The sequence below is a fragment of the Drosophila yakuba genome, chromosome 2R, assembly GCF_016746365.2.
Source record: "Drosophila yakuba strain Tai18E2 chromosome 2R, Prin_Dyak_Tai18E2_2.1, whole genome shotgun sequence".
NCBI classification, from domain to species: Eukaryota; Metazoa; Arthropoda; class Insecta; order Diptera; family Drosophilidae; genus Drosophila; species Drosophila yakuba.
This window is the reverse complement of record NC_052528.2, coordinates 11,235,038-11,256,718: the sequence shown is the minus strand read 5'-3', so window position 1 is coordinate 11,256,718 and position 21,681 is coordinate 11,235,038. Positions and strand designations below refer to the sequence as shown.

Below are 21,681 nucleotides of genomic sequence, written 5' to 3'. Positions count from 1 at the left end.
ATTTATTGTATTCGGTCCAAAAGACTTTCGGGCCAGGGAGCTTGACAGTTTCCGTTTAGAATTTAGATTGGATTTTATTATAATTCGCGTTTTTTTGATTGTATAATTAAAACAAGAGCGAACGCTTCAGTCGAGTGGCGCGACTATAAGATACCCGTTATTCAGGTAGTGGAGCTTTAGATAGACCAAGATATAAAGCAGCAAAGTCCTGTAGGAAGCAGAAATTTAATACCTCAGCATTCCAACTTGGTCATTATAGTCACACTTATAACGCAATCCGGATCACGGACACCACGGATGACGTTTTTACGGATAGATATACTGACACACTAATGAGTGAAGGGACAGGAAGATTGGAACGAAGATAGTGATTCTCAACAGGAATTTTTCAACTCCTTGGGATCTGAAACGCTATTTTCTACCTTCTGCATACTCTTTAACAAATTTAGTATAGCCTTTTACTTTGCGATTAAAGGGTATAATTCAGGGCAACTTTGCGATGGCCTGAAAGTAGCCGACAAACTATCAAAAAACACAGTTGGGGGGCGCTAAGTGTTTATTCGTGTTCAACCATATGAAGATATAAATGCTAATATCGGTTGTAAAAATATTTTGCATTAAGTAGTGAAATTTGAGTAGTCAGGGAATAAATTAATTTCATTTACACCGCCGTTATTTTCCGTACACTTAGACGTAACTGCTATAAAAAATTAAATTACAATTTAAAAATGTGCTCATTTATGTAAACCATGGTTTGTTTACCAATTTTGAAACTACATTTATATTTATGTTGCCGCAACTTAATTGTGTCGAATATAATTTATTGTTTCCATCAGAGATTGAGGTGAATAAAGCATGAATGGGCGACGGAGACCCGGGCACATGAATGAATATGAATGAAGTTGGAATTAAGTTGGCTGTGGAGAAGATATGAATATTGGAGAGGAGGAGGAGGCTAAGAAGGGAGGATCGGGGGAAGCCATCTCGATTGCATTGCCGGCCTTCACATTTCGCGTGCGATTTGACAGCAGTCAACGAGTGCAACAATAGCAACGTAATTGTGTCTACACTAGTCAGCAAAAGTCACGTGCCAGTCAGGTCGGGTTTTCGTTTTATTAATTGGTGCCTTTTATGTGCGCCTTTAAAACGAGAATTCTATTTATTTAGCCGCTGAAATTAGCATTTTTATGGCCAAGCTAGCTGAGACAAAACAAATTGAGATCAATGGGCAATCCGAGTATACCCAAACAAATGCGATATCTATTCAAAACAGTCCCGCCTTCGGCCACATCTGGATCTATAAATGTCCAAATACTGGCCATTCGTATATTTTATAGTTCCGAATCTGAAGTCTCCGCTCTGCGGAATGCGTTAAATAAGATCTGCCTATGGAGCGGACAAAAGATCTTTATTGGGTCATTTGCATAAACGAGCCGCTGAAAATTTGTCAACCAATTAATTGGCTCGGATTTATTTAACATTTGAATTTAAATATTAATTTTCAGCGTTTGGAAGTATCCAAACTTTTTCACTGTGGCTTGTTTCTTGATAAATTATGAAACAGCAGACTTCTCTTGTAATCAAGACCATTCAAGGGGTTCCGTTTGAGTCGGTCTCCAGTAATTTAAATATCATATAATACCAGTTGAGGCAATCGTTGACAAGCGGTAGGAAAAATGCAACCGCACCTTAAATTATTAATCACCTTCTCACACTCGAAAATACAGAAGGCATGTAGAGTTGCTGAAGAGAACAAATAGCTTAGCACCTAGGTGACACAACAATTACAACATTAATTATTAAACAGAGACTTTATTAAAATTGGACCGGGCAGTCCTTATAAATGTATTACTTTCCGAAAGCTTAACCCAGTTAATTTTAAGAGCCGTGGTGTGAGCACAAGAAACAAAGCTAAACATGGCAGAGCTACGTTCCTATGCGGATTTCATCTATATGGCCAACATGATGTTCAAGACCCTGGGCTACGATCTATTCGATACACCCAGATCCAGGTGCAGCAACCTGCTTCTCCGAGGATATTTCGTTCTGTGCACGGCCAGCAGCTTTTACGAGGCTTCCATGGTGACGATACGGATCATTCAGTGGGAATCCTTGGCCGGCAGTCCTTCCAAAATTATGCGACAGGGTCTGCACTTCTTCTACATGTTGAGTGCACTAGTAAAATTTGTTGCTTTCATGATAAATCGCAAGCGATTACTGCAGCTAAGCAATCACTTGAAAGAGTTATATCCTCATAAAGAGCAAAGTCAAAGGAGGTACGAGGTGAATAGATTTTACCTATCTCGCTCCACTCAATACGTTTTGTACGCGTACTACTTTGTGATGGTCGTCATGGCACTGGGACCCCTCCTTCAGTCGTGCATTATGTACATTGTAGACTTCGGAAAAGCCGAGTTTTCCTATAAACGCATTTATCCCACTCGCCTCACTTTCGACTCCGAAAACCCTTTGGGCTATGTGGTGGCCTACGTTATAGACTTCACATACAGTCAGTTCATAGTGAATGTGAGCCTGGGCACGGATCTCTGGATGATGTGCATCTCAAGTCAAATATCGATGCACTTGGCCTATCTGGCCAATGTTTTGGCCTCGCTACGTCCAAGTCCAGAAACGGAACAGCAAGATTGTTACTTACTGGCCGGTATCGTAAGGAGACATCAACTAATGCTCAGGTAACTCTACCCAATTGGTAAAAAATATTCAAAAACATTATAGATTACTTTTTGCAGCCTTCACAAGGACGTAAACCATGTATTTGGACTTTTACTGGCTTCTAATTTGTTCACCACAGCCAGCTTACTTTGCTGCATAGCGTATTATACCGTCGTGCAGGGTTTCAATTGGGAGGGCATTTCCTATATGGCCCTCTTTGTTAGTGTAGCAGCCCAGTTTTATATGGTCAGCTCACAAGGACAAATGTTAATAGATTTGGTAAGATGTATGATATTCTGGATCATAGGACACCTTCTTAAAATTAGCTTTTAGAGTACGAATATAGCAAAGGCTGCCTACGAAAGCAAGTGGTATGAAGGATCGCTGCGATACAAAAAGGAAATACTTATTCTAATGACACAGGCTCAACGCCCTTTCGAGATTTCAGCCAGAGGAATAATCATCATATCTTGCGATTCCTTTAAAATAGTGAGTATGACATTGTAAGAGTTAATTAATAACAACTTGGCTATTGGTTTGTAGTTGATGACCATCACTTACCGATTCTTCGCTGTAATACGGCAAACTGTAGAAAAGTAAACTAATTTTAAGTTATTAAATTAGTTTTTCTCAAATGGAATTGATGGAATTACCTATGTATCACTGAGATTTCTATCAATTTTGTTAAAAATGACTTTATGTCTAAAATTAAAAAAATACATGTCCTTCTATTACTTTATTTGACGGTACAGATTGCAAAAGCGAATGAACTAAAACAAGCGAATATCAAAGTGTATTGCAGTGACAATGTGCCCTACGGAAAGCGTACTAATATCGTCATAGCCATGGAGCGTCTTCCTGTTAAGTACAAAGTAACGATATGGCTCAGTACTCCCAGCTACCTATTGGCCCTCTTTGAGTTGGGAGATGTAGCTAAAGAAATGGGTCCCAGCTTCAAAAGCACCTCATCAATCAGTGAAGAGCTGACTATATTTGGAATCAAGTCGAAAACTGCAACCGAGTATGAACAGGGATTCATTGCCAATTTGAGCGCAACTTTTTGGTCAGTCAGTGATACGGTTCTTACGCTTCTTGCTCGAATAAAATTAAAGGGGATATATGAGATCAATATATCCGTTCCCATCAAAGTAAGTCTGCCCCCGCGTTGTTCACCGCAATTGACAGTGCTTAAGTGTTCAGATCCCCAATCACCACGAAAAGTTCTGATCACTCGTGGCATTTTGATCAATGCCTTGTTTCTGGAATCTTGTAACCTTTCAGTAAAGGCCACATATCACTGGAGTCTCAGAGATTTTGTTGGGTTAAGTGAGTAGTTCAGTGTAGCAAACCACCTTCTCTATCCATCCTTTCCACAGCACAGTTTGCATCATATACCACAGATGGTCCTTTCATTAATATTCCTGCATTTACAATGAGGTTTCCCACTTCCTATGAGCCCTGGCGAAATTTGTATCTTTTACAAGTCGAGGGAAAGGTGAATGGCTTGCATTTCGCAGCGCGATGTTATCTGAAATCGATTATGGGTTATGTCGAAGCCGTAATTCTTGGTGGTCCAAATAGACTGGCCCGACATAGTGAAACGATTTTGATGAACGGCTCCCTGAGCTACGATTTCTCTAAAAGGAGAGGAGATATCCAGTTCTCTAAATACAATTGGAACTGTTATTCCGCTGATGACGTCCCTAATCCATTTTGCCACCGAAACATATCGTCGGGTGAGATGCTTAACCAAACCATAAATATGTGCTTTATTATGTTTTTACAATAGTTGCGGTGTTTTCTATTCCGGCCAACTCCTTTAAAAGTGGCTGCAAATATACCTTTCGTTTGCAAGTTTCAAGAGATGGCAATCCCAATGTTTCATCCCGAAAAGTTCAAGGTATTACCGTGATAGATCATAAAATACTACAAGTAACGATAGAATGTGTAAGGAATTGTAGAAACGATTTCTTTACTCCTAACGCAAAGATTCATCTAAGGTCTAGCTGCACCAATTGCGGAGGTCAACTTGTCAGATACAAATGGTATATCGATGGTCATCTGTTGGTCACCAGTCGCGATTTAACATTGCACATACGCTCTGCAGCAAACGAAATCCGCATTAAGCTCATTGTTTTTTCAAAGTATGGCATCTATGGACGGAAGGTAAAAACCCTGGTTAGAAATACGGGTCCCAGAGGCGGTTTGTGTTCGGTTTATCCAAGCCAAGGTTACGAGGCAATCACGCCGTTTTATCCGTGCTGCCAAAACTTCGTGTCCCTGAATGGTCCCAAGGAGTATTGGTATTATGCCGGGTCCGTTCTGGTAGGAAGTTGTGTGGACTGCAACTGCGAGGTGTATCTACCTGTTACTAGTTCAATAAAGGTGCTCGTATGTGATGTAGCATGGGCATGCCGCACCACTTGGATAAAGGTTGAGATCACTCCCCTGAGAAGTGTTCCCCACAATGTCCGTGGCCTGCTGGAGAAAGGACTTGTGCATCGGTATTTGCAAACCATTCAATCTGCAGCATCGCACATAACTAAACCGGAATCTGGAATAATTCTTACCAGGAATCTAACAAACATTCCTTTCCAGTCGCGGAGTTCCCTCGCAAGATTAGCTAACCTCACCTTAACTCTGGCACACCGGTTACATTTCGTCGCTCATCAAAAGGAATCCCTAATTACGATGATGGTCAAGATAATTAATGACAATTTTGAGCAAATAAACAAGAATGAGGAAGAAACGTTCATCATGGAAAAGCCATTTGATAACTTAAGACTAGCGTGCAGAGAGGTCTATGAAATAATAAAGAGGTTGTGCCAAAGGTCTCCTCGTCCCCCATTGTCAGTTTACAATCAATACTATCGGGCATTTTCAACTGGAAAATTGGATCAGTCGCTTGTTGAAAAATTGGTGGATGAGACCCAGAAGCTGGGAAACGATAAATCGAATTTCCCTTGGATTATCTGGCTGAACTCCACTTGGGAAATGGAGCGCCTGTATCGTCATTTAAACTATCATCGTGGTATTAAACGTTCCGATATTGGTGACCAGAAAAAAGCAATGCCCACAGAAGTTGCTCTGGAAGTTCAATGTTTCAACACTTTTCCCAAGAAAATCGTTCGCATACTTACAAGTGATAAGATACATATGGTTTTGTTCGGGCAAGCAGTTCTCAAGGAAGTTCTTGGAACGGATAAGGGCAGAGTATGCCTCAAGTTGGTTTCTATCAAACTGAAACTGAACTGGTGGTACCCAATTTACAAGAAGCCCAGTACTCTTGTGCTTTCAGTGCGAATTTTTCAAAGAGAAGACAATTTCACGGTGCATATACCACTGAATCGGAGTCAAATTCACACAAAGACTTTTATAACCTATGACCCCGCAATGACAGCCGAGAACAACAATAGTTTTATGAGTCGAGGGAAATCCCCAAGAGCGATCCTCGTTTCCACGTCCGAGATAGAAAACTGCCTTAGAAAAGGCACTCTTGAGAACCTTAAGGAGGTCCGGATGTACCGCATGGTTCTAATGGAGCACACACTGCTGGCAGTTCATTTCACCACATCCACTCACAAACTTCAGGTGGTACTGAGGACCAGTCATAGGCCCTCCTTCCGCGAAATCTCCGACTCCAAGTGCACAATTCCTGCTTTAACAACGAATACCACGCTGCTTCTGCGAAATAACTGTCATAAACCTAAACGTGCATATATTGCAATGAGAGTTTATGCTAATTCCTCGATAAATAAGACTGACAATAGTCCCATAGAGAACGGACCCGCAAGATTTGCTTTTGTATTCCAGATTCGCAGCTGTGACACATGGCGGTATTCCGCAAACTTGGATAATCAGAAGTGGTTGCATTATGGGTGCTACCCCACGATGGATCTCAGCGTGGAGAAGGGTATTCGTTGCACTTGTAATGTCCTCGGAACTTATACTAATTATTTGCACTATATTCCTGGTGTGGAAGTTCCCATTGGTGTTTTCCATGCAGCAAAGCTGAATGTTTTGATTATACTTTTCTACGTCGCTATATTTTCAATTATACTGATATGGATTCTGTGGCTGTATGCTTACAGAAATAGACTTCCAAGTAAGACTATCCTATTTCCGAAGTTCGAACTGGACGACGAGTCAACGGGAGAGTTGCATGATATTTTAATCTCCTTGAGGACCGGAGGTCGTATAAATGCGGGAACCACAGCTTCCGTGCACTTGTCTTTCCATGGCAAATCACAACCCATTCGGCATATCGCAATCTTGCAGGATCCTGAACACATATTTCTCAAGACGAATACGACACTATATATTTGGGTACGAACTCGAGATATCCGCATCCCAACCACGGTAATGGTTTCCCACAACAACGCCGGCCGGTTTCCGAAATGGTTCCTGCGCCGCATCGAAGTGACCAACATCCAGACAGGTGAAACGCAGGTGTTTTTAGCCCGCCAATGGTTGGAGAAAAGAGCACTTTTGCTGTCTTCAACGCTGATCTATAGGCAGGGAGATGTGCGAATGTTCGACAGTTGGAAGAATCGATTTACGACGAACTTCGAGATGTTATGGATCAATTGGTCGCTGTGGCAACCTGTGACCGGCAGTTGGAGGGAGTCCGTCAAGTATCCACGTATGTCTCGAGCCAAAAGAGTTTGCGAGTTCATCAGTAAGCTGCTTATCAATTTTACCCTATGCGCAATGTTCTTTGGCGTTACAACTTCCGAAAACATACATTTAATGCGAAATACGTTTTTGAAGTACACGGATATCATAGTACTTACCATGTTGTGCTCTTTTGTGGATCTGTTGCTGCAAATTATGTTTGACTTCGTTAACTATAGATTCGGTTAAGATGTCTTTGCGAATACAATCTATAATGTATTTTAGAACACACATGGAAATAAAACGAGATTTGTAGTAATTTCTTGGCACTTATGGTTAAGAGGGGTGTTTAGCTTAATGTCAGAACATTGGCGTGACAAATTTAAATATGCTGAGAGAGGGGGAGTTCCTAAATACCCACTCCCGCATATTAAATGTCTTGGCCGCGATTTGCATTAATTAGCCATGAGCTGTAAGCGACGACGCCCACGTGCTGCAGATCGATCCCTCTGCCATTTGAGATGGCTGTCAATTTGCATAAATCACATTAATAAACTGAGCCCAGCGAATCTCGAATGCCCAGACGGATTAGCTTAAGGCCACGTGGTGACTCATTCATTCCGACACCCAGTGTGCTCCAGTTCCTGACCACACGAACCAGTTCAGAGCAGCGCAGATCAAAGCAGAGCAGATATGACGACCATCCTTGACCATGAATGGGCCACCAAAATCAATCCCCTCTCCAAGACTTTGTTAACACTAAAGTGCAGTAGCTGGGATCGCGACATGACCAGAACCACTGACATTTAACCGCAGCAACTGGTTCCCCACCGCGTCCATTGGTGGCTTCTGCTGCGGTGGGCAATTATTTATTTATGCCTGCATTGACATTAGCATTAGCCAGTGCAAAGTATGCCAGGCTGGACCGTAGACGTGGCCAATAGTTGGCCAAAAGGCGGCTCTAGCTTCTTACGCAACCGCTAAATCAATGCGGACAACCGATTTACAGAGATGCCAACGCAACGGATTGGCTGGTGGGGAGATGCCTCTTGGTTATTAACATTTGATCTTGAGCCGAAAAGGATTTCGGACTTAAAAAGATTTTAAAAGCTTTGAGTCAGTCTGTGTGTCACAAAAATATCTTGAACTTTGGTTAAAGATTACGAGCCAAACTAAAAATTTCGACCTCAAAAAAGCAGCTAAAGGTAATTTGAATAAAAGAAAAAATATATAAAAATTAAGAAAATTTTAAAAATTAGTAAAAGGCTACTAAAATTAATGTTAAGTAGTATGATTATCCATATTATTACTTATTTTATTAGTCTAAATCTAAATTTCAACTTACATCATTTAAACAACTGAACGACACAATTCAAATGAAATATAGAACTACATACATTGTATGCAGCCGTGAAATTCGTTTGAGCTGTAGACAATAGCTGGCACCTCGCATAGGCGCTACAGCGTGGCCATCATGCCCGACCCCTTGCTGGGTATCAGATTGCAGACTTTACTCAAAACGTCTTTAAAACAAATTACGCTGTCTGCCGTAAAGAACGCGATGCGACCTTCAAAGTGGACAGCGGGCGAGAACAGGTTGGGCAACCAGAATATGACCATAAAGCCATATACCCACAGAGCCAACTGACATTTTGTGGCACCGGGTTCTCCGATCGCAGAAGCCATGCGTAACAATTCAAGGTTCCGCCGCCGAATAATAAGCCAGATGGGAAATGCTCGGCTGAGAACATAAATCTCATTAGACAGCCAGTTAAGTGGAAATATATTAAGCACATTTAAAGGTAGTACATTAAATATTAAAATGAATGCACAGAAATGTCTTCATAATTATAGCAAACAGCTAAGAAAAAGGCTTAATCATATTAAGGCAATGGCCACAGACTTTGACTTCCACCTCGCCTTTAACTTGCTTAGAGAGAAAAAAACGTAAGTTCGGCAATAGTTTGTACTCGAACTATATGGGTTTTCTTCTTTTTGTCGATCTTTTCTCGGTTGCCAAAGACAAAAGCAATACAATACGGCCACAATCTTTGGGACAATCTTGTCACGAAATTCTGTCGCCGTCTGTGTCGCAGTTGCAGTTAGCGGATGGAGATAGAGATGGAGATGGGGCCGGAGGATGGGGGTCTTGGGCCGGAGTGGCAGACAAAGTCTAAGAGTCTGGCCCCATCTGCTGGCCCAAAGCTATTCATTAGACGCGCCTACACTTTGGCAGCGACGGCAACAACTTGGCGTTTAGCAATTTCTGGCATTTTGACCCCGTGCACGGCTTCAGTTTGAGGTCTGCCCATGGGTTTGGGTTTTGGTGTTGGTATGGGTACTGGTAAAGGTTTGGGTTTGGTCTTGGGTACTGGATGCCCGGCTTGCATAGTACTGGGTATTGCCGCTCAATGGCTGCTTGACTTTGATTGCGATGGCCGATTAATGCAGCGCATTTAAATGCAACGGTTCACCCCCCAAAAATCAATGGGCCTGCCCCATTTCGAGTCAGGTGGCAACGCCGGCGGCCGAGATCGGTATCATCATCGCTATTATAATTATCATTTATCTGGGGCGTATCCATCGGCCGTTCTTCTTTCGTCGCTTGCTGGCCGCCTACACTGAAGGAAATTCAACTAACAAAGTATTTTGATTTTATAATTACCTAGTTTCCATTAAAGCCAGAGTTATATTTGAAAAATTCGGTACGGTTTGCTTTGAAATCGTTTAAAAAAGAGATTAGTTGATACCATCCTTATCTCAAAACCCATCCAAGCTGAATTCTATTTAATTAAGCAGTTCTCGAGCAGAACGAAGATAGCATAGACTTCATAGATTTGAAAGCTAGCAATTATCTTTATTTGTAGTTGTATTTAGTCCATTTTCAATACTATTGTATTGAGTAAAAATCAGATCTTAATACTCCTATCAAGTTTACCCCTAAGTAAGTAAGCAAATTATGTTAAATAAATTTAAAACTGGTTATACAAATATATTTATATTACAATATTTATTATTATCTATAACTGCAGCATCAAATATTTAGATATTATAATCGTTACGTATAACGATTTGTATCCCTGTGTATCTATTTCCGCCGGCTGATGCAATTACGAAGCAATAGATTTAAATGGTGTAGACGCTCTGCAAAAACCTGAAGCAATTGCATAAATTACGTGTACTTAGTACCGAGTTGGTTCTTTATTTGCAGCCCAGAACAACTGGGCCTCCGCCTCAGTCGTTGCTTCTGCTGCTCTTTGGAAACGGCGACGTCGACGTTGACTGCGAATGCGACTGCGACTTAGGCGTTGAATCTTTAGTTTAGTTTTTCTCCTCTCTTTGGCCAGCCACCTCGTCAACCACCAACCCAAACCCACCCACCTACCGGTGCACCCATACCCACCCCCCTACTAGCCAAGTTGCTTGTTGGTTGTTAGTTGTTCGTTGTTGGTTTTGGCCGTACTCGTGTCGCAGCTTTGCATCTTGGCTATACTGTGTGTGTGTGTGTGTGTGTGTGTGCGACGCTTTGCCAACTGAAACTGAATTGTTTGCAGCCTCGCCAGTGCAATTTTCGTATAAATAGACTCACCTGCCGGCATTGGGCATCATTAAATAGAAACGTTCGTTCAATTAACAACTGCAGTGTGCTGAGGACCCAGACGAAAGGATACTTTTGCCTTTTGGATTACACTACCGAGCTTCTAACAAGATGAAGAACGTAAGTGGGTGCCAAAGGAGTCGAGTGGTCAGAAGTGGTATGGAACAGACATATAGAAATAGTGCTAATAAGGATAGGAACGAGCAACCAACATTAGGCATACATTGTGGAAAGTAATGTAACCCCTGGTGAAACAAGTGATTAAGGCAGTGATTGTCACCAAGACATTAACTTAGGGCATTTCAAGAAATTGGTTAGTATGCAAGAAACTCCCAAAGACTAGTTTAAACCATTGAGCCTATAAAACATATTTTAGCGAACTTTTAACAAATCAGCCAAGCAATAGTAAGCCTATACCTAAGATTTACCCACACCAAGTGATGGCAAAGATCAAGCCCCAGTTGTAAGAAATTCAAATTTCATTTTCGCAAACAAGACGAGTTCTACAAAAATGTGAGATATTAAATTCCGTGGCAATCCACATCTTCCACCAATTCCCATAAGACATATGACCAGACATGCTCCGGCAGTAAAAGCCATCGTAAATCAGTCGCATAAAGTGAGCTTTTGAAGCATTTATTAAGGTTCAGGAAAAAAGCAAGGCCCTTTTGAAATGCTTTTTTGGCCAAATCTTCCGCAATTTCGATGTTCGCCGGCTGTAAAGGCGGGTGCAAAACATATAGCACATTGCCGCTTGCCAACGGGTGCAGACACGTCTTGCCATTTGAATGGCTTCAATGGCTTGAATGGCTTAAAAGCCAAAGGCAATTAGCGGATTCAGATTCCGAGGCAGCCTGCTCGCCACGCAAAGGTCAGAGTCAGACCCACGGACCAACACCTGGCAGCTGTCCATCGGACTGAAAAGTTCAGACACGAAATTGGAGTCCCAGACGGAAAACGAAACCCATTCAGCTCGCTTCAGCGCCAATTGCACAAGAGCCGATCTGGGGTGAGCTCAAAAGTGTCCAAAAAATAAGAAGTCAGGCCAAGTTAACTGCGATGAGGCAGTGGAACACGCCCCACCATTTCCAAGCACTTTTGTGTAAAAGTTAATTGAGTCAGTCGACATTAGGTGTGTGAGTGTGGAAATGTGGAAAATATTTAATTGGCATCTATTTGGCGACCTCAAAAGGTGTCTAAAAAGCCCGGTATGTGAGAACAGCAAATAAACTAGCGAAGATAGCTAAGGCAATAAATCTCGTTACTCGGGGACGTTGCATAATAGCACTCATAGCATCGGGCACGATTTCAAGATGTTTATTAGCTCGGTTAACATTGCGGAACTCTCCATTTCAATTTCGTTTTGCCTTCGACAGTTTGCTCTCTGTCTGCTGGCCACCGCCTTGATGAGCTGCTGCCAGGCTGCCCCCCAAAAAGCGGATGAGCCCATCGCCATCATCAGCCAGGAGTCCAACATTGAGCCAGACGGATCCTACAACTACGCGTAAGTAATCCGAATGGTTGAGTAGTCTTAACGTGAGACGTCCATTGTTGAGAAATATAACAAGCAATAATTACAATACTTGCTAATGAGCTATTTACACGTTAATTGAACTTCAACCTTTAATTGACTCAAGCCTCGGAAACTCATCATAGTTAAAAACCAAGCTTGTACCATCTTAGTATTATAGCAATTGAGATCTGTCTGTTGCTAGAAGTTAACATTTTGAAGCATACTTTGGGGAATAAATTCCTTAATTTTAGTTTACGAGAAACCCCTAAAAGTGGCTTACAAATTAAAGTTGATTCATCTGTGATTGTGACCAAGCTAAATCTAATAAGAGATCCCCCAACACCACTTTCCCTTAATCCGTTAGCAAAACCAGCTATTGGTTTCCATTAAAATCAAACAGAATATGCTAATAAAGCTAACGAAATATGGATTAGTGAGCCATATTTAAATAGAAGTCTGCGCAGAAATGCTAAAAGTTAAACAACTGATTGAATTTTAATTTGATTTGCTTGGCGCCAGTCGAATGGTGCAGAAAAACAAGGTGACTATAAGTTTTTTATTTTTTATTTATCGCAAGATCCCAAGGAGATTACGGTTAGACCCTTCGATTTTAAATATATTTTATATATATTTGCAGCTACGAGACGGCCAATGGAATCAAAGCTGAGGAGACAGGAACCCTGAAGAAGGCCACCTCGCCGGACTCCAGTGACGTGATCATCGCCAGGGGATCGGTGTCGTACACCTCGCCCGAGGGCAACCTGATCACACTGAACTACTCCGCAGATGACGAGAACGGTTTCCAGCCACAGGGCGATCATCTGCCCACTCCGCCACCAATCCCGCCAGCGATCCAGAAGGCTCTGGACTACCTGCTCAGCCTGCCCCCGGCAAAGCGTCGTTAGGAGAGGATTACCTCCTAGATGACCTAGTTGACCAACGATTCTGACCAACCTCGATTACGATGTGTATATGCTGCGCTGTTGCTGCAAGTCGATTGCTGCCAATCCTCCAGTACCCCAATCCCGATCCCTAGACAATCACACATAAGACACAAGCCAAGGGCTGCCACCTCCGCCTCCACCTACTTCTTTTCACACTTAGGAGGTCAAAGGTCGGCCAAATCCACTGACTGAAGAACACACACTCAAACGGATGTGAGGGACAACACCACACGAAAACCACACAACAACACGATGAAACTTATAGCCCAGTCTGATATCTTGCTTTCTTCCACGAACTCTACTCTATGCGAATTTCTTCAGATCTTTTAGTCGCCGGAACTCTGCCATTTTCGGACTCATGTGATATCGTCGATTTATCAATGAAATCAACAAAGAAAATGTAAAAAAAAATACACGCAAACAAGAAATTACCTAAATAATATACAGGAATATTATCAACAGCGAACTTTGTGTAAATAGTCGGTAAATTAGAAACATTTACACGTAGTCTTAGCCGAGATGTCGATGAGGACTCAGCGGGGAGTCACCTTGTCGCGTCGAGAATTATAAAAACTCTTGTGAAGAAATATGATGATATTCTTTAGCCTTAGCTGCAAATAAAGAATTAAAGATTCTTTCGAAAAGTAAACAAATCAGGTGTTTTAATTATGTGGACATGCCCGAATCTGGACACCAAACGGCCTCTAATATCCCTAATAGTCAAAGTCGCAATGGCCAGCACCTGGTTTCAGAACAGCTTTGGCATCAAAAAAATAACACTCCCACTAATCTTGGTAATCTCGCGGATTGGAGCTTCTGTGTTTGTCATAAATCTGGATTCACAATTCCCCAAATAGCAACGATGACAAACGCTGACAGGAATTAATGCATTCACAGAACTGGTTGGCCAGATGCACACACATTGAGAATATAGCTTACATAGGACTTTAGATCGAAAGGCTATTCATAGACTCTGCCCGAAAATAACATCTTGTTTTATTCTCCCATACGGTTTTGCACTTCAAGGCGAGATTTGGCTGTGATAGATTCATCTTATGCAAAGTGGCCAGACGCGGCTGGCCAAAATGTGGTCAAGTTGGTTAGGAATCGCCGAGAACCAGAATAGGAGTGATGCCGATGACGAGTGCCTACAGAAGATGGCACCGCATTACTATTATTTTTTTTATATTTATTTTTATTTGAGAAACAATGTGGGGGCAGGCCGGAATCGTCGAAACGTCGAAAACGTCTGCACCAAATTTCACACCCATTTTCGAAAGGCCAGCGGCGAACGGAATGGGGCAAACGGATTGGGCAAAACAAGTTCAATATTATTTATTGGTCACATTTTAATTTCATGTTAAATATTTTAGTACAGGAATTCTGTCATGGCTTCAAGACTTCGCTAATTCCGTTGCCTATAAAAGAGTCTTTGTTTACCGCTGGGATCACCAGTCGAAACGAGACACCAGTTTGGATTGCAGTGCAGTGATATCGATAGAGCGGAATAGAGATCCCGACATGAAATACCTAATGTTGATTGCCCTGTTTGCGGTCGCTGCTTCGGCGACGGACAACGATGACCCGATTTCCCAGGAATCCAATGTGGAGTACAATGGCAAATACCATTACCAGTGAGTTGACTGTCTGATTGGAGCCCCATTGCGACTAATCCACACCCTATTAACCCAGTTATGAGCTCAAAGACGGCTCAAAGGCTACCCAGGATGGAGTTTTGAAGACCGTGAATGCAGATCACAACGGGGAGTCGGTCAATGGAAAGTACTCGTTCGTGGCCGACGATGGAAAGACCTACGTCGTGTCCTACACGGCGGACGAGAACGGATACCAGGCGGTGGGTGACCACCTGCCCACGCCTCCACCCACGCCGGAGTCCGTTCTGAAGGCGCTGGAGTACATCCGCCTGCATCCGTACAAGACGCCCGAGAAGAAGCACTAAGCATCCCGCTAGAAATAAGCCAGAATGTGATTGGAACCAAAAGAACTGAGAAAAACATTAAAAGATGTCTAAAAACAACAGCTCGAAATATTGGGTAACCGGAAACAAAAGAGTTCAAATACATTTCGGCGATAATGAAAGAGTAATTCAGGGCTGGAGCTCGGCAGAGATCCCCACTTCGAAGAGCCACTGCGTCATGTGTGCCAAAATGTGTGTTAAATTTGCCTTACTTAGCAGTTTTTGGCTTGCTGGCCATCTCGCTAAACAATTACTAATTGAAAGCTAAATTGTTAAATAAGCAAGTGAAGCCCAAGCAGAGTGGCAAAAATCTCAAGGCCGTAACCGAAATCAGTTTAAGTGAGATTCAGATTGAGAGGCAGCGCCATCAGAACTCCGACCAGACAAAATCAATGGGTATTATGCAAGCCCTTCAGAAACTGAAAGTGTGAATCGGAATTGTTTAACTCGTTTTAATTTACAATAATATGATAATTCTAAAGCCAAACAAATGAAGAACGTTAGGGATTCCGGGAAAAGGTTGGATAACATTTCTTTTAGCCTGAAATTAATCAGATATGCATCAAAGAAGAATTGAAATTTTTGTCGCTGGCTCTTTGTTTTTTGGTCTTATTCTAACGAAGTTCATTGACCATTCCGTTCCCGCAGATTTCTAGGCTCTATGACACAATTGTGGTTAATATTCGCAGCATATAGCCATTATATGGGTATATGTAAGTTCGCAGTGTTATCAATTCGATTTATGGCCAACAATACTCTACATTTTTTATGGCCTGTTTGTCTCCACCTGCGTTCACCGTTAGCTTTTCGGCCGGCAAATATTTGCCTAATTGAAACGTGATCGGATTGCAAAATCAGGCATTCGATATGACTTATGGAAACATTTGACAAATTGTGGAGAACTTTCAGGTGTGCCACCGCTGCTTAAACTCAAATCCTTAACGGAATCCCCAGGAACTGGCTGTGGACCCAGCGGAACTAACCGAGTCGGCTCGACTCCCAGAAGAATTATATTCTGCTCAGACAAATCACGTAGCCTGTCCAGATCTGGCGATATGTAGCGATATGTGGCGCGGGGTGGAGGGCAGTAAACTGTCACCTGTTGACATCGTCGCTCCATCTTCATCTCTTTTGGCGGTGCGATCTGATGTTTACTCATCGCGGGGCAATAAAACCGAAACCAAAATCCCAAAAGCGCAAAAAAGCAAAAAAGCAAAGAAAAGAAGCCACAGCGCCCGCTCGTAATTTCTGCGAGTACTTCGAAGCTTATCTAGTGCGCCCATCGTAATGGCAATCGTAAGCAGCCGAAGTCACGGAACAGAGTATAAAAAGCCCGGCTCTCGATTGGGCAGTCAACAGTCGCTCGCTGGATACCGCCCACACACTTAACACTTATCACTCCGTGACAGGATATACACCCCCTCGATATGTACAAGTTCGTCTTCCTCGTCTGCTCCGCCCTGCTGCTCAGCTATGTCCTGGCCAGGCCCCAGGATCAGCGTGCCGGAGCGGCCAGTCCCACGTCCACGACCACAGCTGCCACCATTGTCAAGCAGGATAATGTGAACAACGCTGACGGCAGCTTCAACAGCAGGTGAGCTACAAAGATGATTTATACCTGAGGGGAATTAGGTCACGATGTAACTCCAATCTCTTCCAAACCATGTAGCTACGAGACCTCGAACGGAATACGCGTGGAGAACATTGGCTACCTGAAGAAGATCATCGTTCCCAAGACCGAGACCTCCGATGGCCAGGTGATCGACGAGCACGAGGAGCTAGTGCTGGTTCAGACCGGATCCTACAGCTACAGCGATCCCGATGGCAACCTCATCACCCTGCGCTACGTGGCCGATGAGAATGGATTCCAGCCGGAGGGTGACCATCTGCCCGTGGCCCCTCAATAGTTTTACATATGTCCATAGAGCCCCTGTAATATTTGGCTTGAAAGTATTATGCACTGCCTGAATGCCATACGAAATTGAAATGCCTACATTCCGTAGTTAGTCTTAAGCAAACACACACCGAAATAAATATTGGAAACGATAATGAAAACGACAACTGAACTGAACTTACTTCTCAGCCTCGCGTGGCCTATAACATTACATTGCCAAATTGCCCTTCACGCTTGTGGTTAACACTGATGATCCCCAAGTGGAGATCAGATGGGTTGGGATGGTGATGCTGGTGCTGGTGGTCATGAGCCAACTGCCGGATTTGTTTACACTGATGGCGCAGCGATGGTAAAAGCCCACAGATCCGAATGACATTGATGCCGATATGGATACGGCTAGGAATTGGGTATCAAGTGTGTTTGCCCAACTCTATGGGGCGTACCAAAGTGCCTCATACGCGTAAGTCGTTTAATTACTCAATAATGGGTATGATTAAACTGTCATTAGATGTGGATTATGCCACTTGGTCAGCGGGTAATATGGGCCGATCGTGGGATCAGTTGATCGACCATTGAGACACTGGAATGTTGCCAATAACCTGGTGGTGCGGCATTATAGTATGCAGTTCACTGCGTATACACCTTACAGATACGGCCAAGTTGATTCCAGTCGGTTTTTAAATCAATCTAATCTAAGAATACCTCAATATAAAGCATTCCTTTGAACAGAACATGGGCTACTATATAGAAATGAAGGAAATGGAATGCGTGGGCAATCCCAGCTATTTCGCCGACCTGTACTGCAAGATCACACCTCCTAAGAACAGGACCATGGAGGCTTCTGTGAAAATAATGCAACCGCTGAGTGCCTTCAGCGGTGTACTTCGAGTATCCATACCCAATGCCAAAAAGGTCATAACCCAGATATTTGACATCACCTTCGATGTGTGCAAGGTTCTGCGGGAACGCAAGCGGAAGATCCTTATCGATCTTTTGGTCAACACTTTGGAGAAGAACAGCAACGCAAAGACTTGGAGATGTCCTTTTCCAAAGGTAATTAATTGGTTTAAAAGAATATACAGTCATTTAAAACCCATCCTTACAGGGTAAATATGAATCGAGAAACATTTCGGTCACCGATCTGCCGCCAATGCTAACCGAGTCTGAGTTTTATGTGAACTTGGACTTCTTTATACCCAAGGTTGCCATTGCCATGAATGTCACCTTGCATGGGCATCTATATGAGGTGGCAAAGGAAAGGCACAGGCGAAAGAAATACTTGTAACTTTTATTGCAAATAAATATATATAAATAAATAAATATATAAATGAATATACATTTTTTGATTATACACATATAACTTTTTTTTGGAATTACCGCTCATAATTTTTACATTTCACAATTTTACAGCCATGTTACACGGCTTTTGATTTTATTTTCTGCATACTTTGGGGCATTAAGTTTTTAGCAATAATCGCGAATTGTAAATATCTGGCCTAGAAATTAGACTATACTATTATAGTATATAGTTTTGCATTTAGTTAACTTTTACCAAAGCGAAGCCATGGTTTCAAATGAATTGTTTCGCTCAATTGGAAATTTAAATTATTCAGATAAGCAATTATGTTTCGAGCTGGTAATTGCACCGATTTCGATATAATATCTATCAGTAAACAGCCCAATTTAGTTTGCCACCGACTGTCGACAATAATGTTCTACCTAGGGCTAAGCTGCTTACGGATGATGTTAATACTCGTCCACGTGTTCCATTATAGCGAAGCCAAGGTACGGCATTGGCAATAAATTGAGTATTTAAACGAGTAAATAAAACAAAACATTTTTAGAGGCGTTTACGATGGGATTGCTTCGACTGTCAGATGGGACCGCAGTATGCTGATCAGATGACATGCCAAATTGGAGGGACTCGGCGATCCCTGTTGAATGTGGAGTTGAAGTTGCTGACGGAACTGGATAAAATTAAGGTTTACATCAAGATCTCAACGAGATTCAAGTCATCAACGTTGTACCGGAAATTCTTCGACATTACCTTCGATGGGTGTCGTGTTATTTCCGATATGGTTCAAGGAACCATGGTGTCGAACATGTTCAATGCAGTCGTCAAGTCGAGCAACCAACCACGAAAGTGTCCGGTCAAAGAGGTTTATATATATAATAGATTTTTATTTTATTTGGAGTTCTAATGTTAACTTTACAGGGTACCATTTACTACCATAATATAAGTATCGAAGAGGCCTTACCCATGTTTGTGCCTTCCTCCCAGTTGTTTATTCAAGTTGATTTTTACTCTCGCCGTCAGTTGTACTTGAACGTAAGCCTGAGAGGAGAGATCACTGAATAACAAGTATATGAATACAAAATTGTTTCGTTTTATTGTGTTATTTATACCTGAAAAATAAGTATAAGGTTAATATTTACATTTCTATGATGCATAGACTACTTTAACGAACTGACCGCATTTAGCGCCCACAAACGAAGACATAAAAGCTTAATTGTTTATTTAGAACTGTGAGCTTAATTGCCATACAAAGTTCCACTTAAAATGCAATCACGAAAATGATCAATTATTGGGGAATAATATTGAAAACCATTATTCGCGACTATTTTCACTTATTGTCCGTGTTCGGGCTTTAAAAACAGACAGTAATAATTGTTCAGAGCTGCAATTACAACACCATGGCTCAATTTCAATTTTTGATTCTGCTCATATTCTTGGCTAGCCAATGCGAGTCAGCCAAGGTTTTTTATATGGTTATAATATTCAGATTAACACTTCTGACTAACTATTATTTAGACATTTACAAAGGCCCGCCTGAAACTGATGTGGAGAACTTTCGATTGCGTCACTAATCCGGACTACATTTCCGAACACAAATGCATCATTATAGAGCCTGAGAAGTCGCTGATCAGCACTGAGCTGCAATACATCAAGGATGTTACCAAATTCAATGCCACTTTTAAGCTGTTTATGCCTCGCAAGCCGTCCCGCAATTTTCAGAAAGTAATTGATGTGAATGTGGACATATGCCAGTTTGCCAAAGGAATTCATGGTCACAGATTCATGACAATCGTAATTAAAGCCTTCGGAAAGCAGGGATCTCAGCTGAAGTGTCCGCATCCCAAGGTAATTCTGACATTTAATATTAAAAGCCCTTCTAACACGGTTTTCCAGGGCCTTTACGTCTACCCAAACATCAATATTGCCGAAAATTTGCCAGCTTTCTTGCCAGAGACCGATTTTAAAATCGAAATGAATTTCCTCACATCCGAAACGCACTTATTTAATACCAGTCTCACTGGATTCCTGTTTGATCCCATCAAAAGGAAACCAAAGACTACCTAATCAACTAAAGTGAATAAAATGTGTTTAAACAGCGGCTTAAATCGAGATAGAATGAGTCGTTAAGGCAATTTGTACCGCTTAAGAATTAATCAAGTGCTTTATGGCCAGGCCACTTGTCACCCCAGCGGTACGTGATCTTTATGTCAAGCTAAGTTCCGCTGACGATTGCCTCAAAATCGCCACTAGAGCATTATTTACGAGTCAAGCTCAAGATTGGCCGCATCGACAAGGCATCTCATTTCACAACCGGCACGGCAGTAGCCTGAATATTTATGGCCAGCAACGTGGTTCTGTTAGCCAAGTTGGCTTTCTGCGATAAAGCCAAATCCGAACGGAATGGAACGGAACCCAAATGTCAAATGTTGTTCATGTTGTTCATAAGAACAGCAGCAACAGCAATAGGAGCATCAGTCGCATCGGCAGCAGCTCGACAAATGCTAAGAATGTAAGGGTGAAATCGTTTGACATTTCCAGATGCTGCAATTTCCCTGTGCCGGCAGCAACAGGTTAGTGTGTGAGTGGGGCACAGTTGGTAGTGGGATGGTTCGGTTGCTCGGTGGACCTGCTCATCTGTGGTGGTGCACTCGAAAGCTAACCTTGCCCAGCTTTCGTTTTTTATTTTCATTTTCGCCCGTGCGTGGAACTGCAACTCTAAGAGTTGCACAACCTGCAATGAATCACCATCAACAGCAGCAACAGCAGCAACATCACCACACACGGCAGCAACATTGCGAACCGGGGGCTTGCCGGGCGTTCGACTTGGAGTTGTGGGTGCGGAAGACGAAGAGTTGGCCAAAACACGATGGCCCAGAGGGAGGAGAAGTCGTTTGTCGCAATAGGCGTTGGAGTTTGGCAGCATTTCGGGCTTTATTGCCGGCACTTCGTCGGTTGTTGCACCCGCTGGATGTTGTCCCTTGCAAGTTGAACCTCCTCTATGATTAAATTTGTCTTTTTTTCTTTGCAACAACTGATGTTTGTTTATTTGTTCTCTTTGGCCGAAAACGCGCTGGAGATTAACCCAATTGTTTGGCAACTAATTAACATTTGCCAAGACACGGGCCCGCTTTGAACTCAATTATCATCTTGCCTCATCTGCCAGGCACTTT

General features: G+C 42.4%; 8 protein-coding genes across 10 annotated transcripts; all 8 read left to right on the top strand.

Annotated features, from left to right (window-relative positions):
* The first annotated feature begins 1,814 nt into the window (after positions 1-1,814).
* LOC6530121 (odorant receptor 49a) lies at positions 1,815-2,754 on the top strand. The gene has a single exon (XM_039372774.1). It carries the CDS (start codon positions 1,918-1,920, stop codon positions 2,695-2,697), a length of 780 nt encoding a protein of 259 aa, XP_039228708.1. The 5' UTR covers positions 1,815-1,917; the 3' UTR covers positions 2,698-2,754.
* A 565-nt stretch (positions 2,755-3,319) lies between these two features.
* Positions 3,320-7,606, top strand: LOC6530120. Of its 3 annotated transcripts, none has more exons than XM_015196506.3 (3): positions 3,320-3,999; positions 4,055-4,409; positions 4,463-7,606. In XM_015196506.3, exons 2-3 carry the CDS (start codon positions 4,106-4,108, stop codon positions 7,534-7,536), a joined length of 3,378 nt encoding a protein of 1,125 aa, XP_015051992.1. In that variant the 5' UTR covers positions 3,320-3,999; positions 4,055-4,105; the 3' UTR covers positions 7,537-7,606. The 3 variants fall into 3 exon arrangements, with proteins under 3 accessions (XP_015051992.1, XP_002091066.2, XP_039228707.1); XM_002091030.4 differs by having other exon boundaries at positions 4,050-4,409; XM_039372773.1 differs by lacking the exon at positions 3,320-3,999 and having other exon boundaries at positions 4,292-4,404.
* Positions 7,607-10,863: 3,257 nt separating this feature from the next.
* On the top strand, positions 10,864-13,991 carry LOC6530119 (endocuticle structural glycoprotein ABD-4). Its single transcript, XM_002091029.3, has 3 exons — positions 10,864-11,005; positions 12,262-12,389; positions 13,036-13,991. The coding sequence occupies exons 1-3, from the start codon at positions 10,997-10,999 to the stop codon at positions 13,301-13,303; spliced, it is 405 nt and encodes a 134-aa protein (XP_002091065.1). The 5' UTR covers positions 10,864-10,996; the 3' UTR covers positions 13,304-13,991.
* An 844-nt stretch (positions 13,992-14,835) lies between these two features.
* On the top strand, positions 14,836-15,563 carry LOC6530118 (endocuticle structural glycoprotein SgAbd-3). The gene is made up of 2 exons (XM_002091028.4): positions 14,836-14,976; positions 15,035-15,563. The coding sequence occupies exons 1-2, from the start codon at positions 14,864-14,866 to the stop codon at positions 15,300-15,302; spliced, it is 381 nt and encodes a 126-aa protein (XP_002091064.1). The 5' UTR covers positions 14,836-14,863; the 3' UTR covers positions 15,303-15,563.
* Positions 15,564-16,660: 1,097 nt separating this feature from the next.
* LOC6530117 (cuticle protein CP14.6) lies at positions 16,661-17,381 on the top strand. Its single transcript, XM_002091027.4, has 2 exons — positions 16,661-16,914; positions 16,990-17,381. Exons 1-2 carry the CDS (start codon positions 16,748-16,750, stop codon positions 17,225-17,227), a joined length of 405 nt encoding a protein of 134 aa, XP_002091063.1. The 5' UTR covers positions 16,661-16,747; the 3' UTR covers positions 17,228-17,381.
* Positions 17,382-17,796: 415 nt separating this feature from the next.
* On the top strand, positions 17,797-18,499 carry LOC6530116. The gene is made up of 3 exons (XM_002091026.3): positions 17,797-17,883; positions 17,944-18,267; positions 18,320-18,499. The coding sequence occupies exons 1-3, from the start codon at positions 17,800-17,802 to the stop codon at positions 18,497-18,499; spliced, it is 588 nt and encodes a 195-aa protein (XP_002091062.2). The 5' UTR covers positions 17,797-17,799.
* Positions 18,500-18,957: 458 nt separating this feature from the next.
* Positions 18,958-19,573, top strand: LOC6530115. The gene is made up of 3 exons (XM_002091025.3): positions 18,958-18,999; positions 19,059-19,373; positions 19,430-19,573. The coding sequence occupies exons 1-3, from the start codon at positions 18,958-18,960 to the stop codon at positions 19,571-19,573; spliced, it is 501 nt and encodes a 166-aa protein (XP_002091061.3).
* Positions 19,574-19,882: 309 nt separating this feature from the next.
* Positions 19,883-20,622, top strand: LOC6530114. Its single transcript, XM_002091024.2, has 3 exons — positions 19,883-19,971; positions 20,039-20,356; positions 20,405-20,622. Exons 1-3 carry the CDS (start codon positions 19,909-19,911, stop codon positions 20,573-20,575), a joined length of 552 nt encoding a protein of 183 aa, XP_002091060.1. The 5' UTR covers positions 19,883-19,908; the 3' UTR covers positions 20,576-20,622.
* Positions 20,623-21,681: the final 1,059 nt, after the last annotated feature.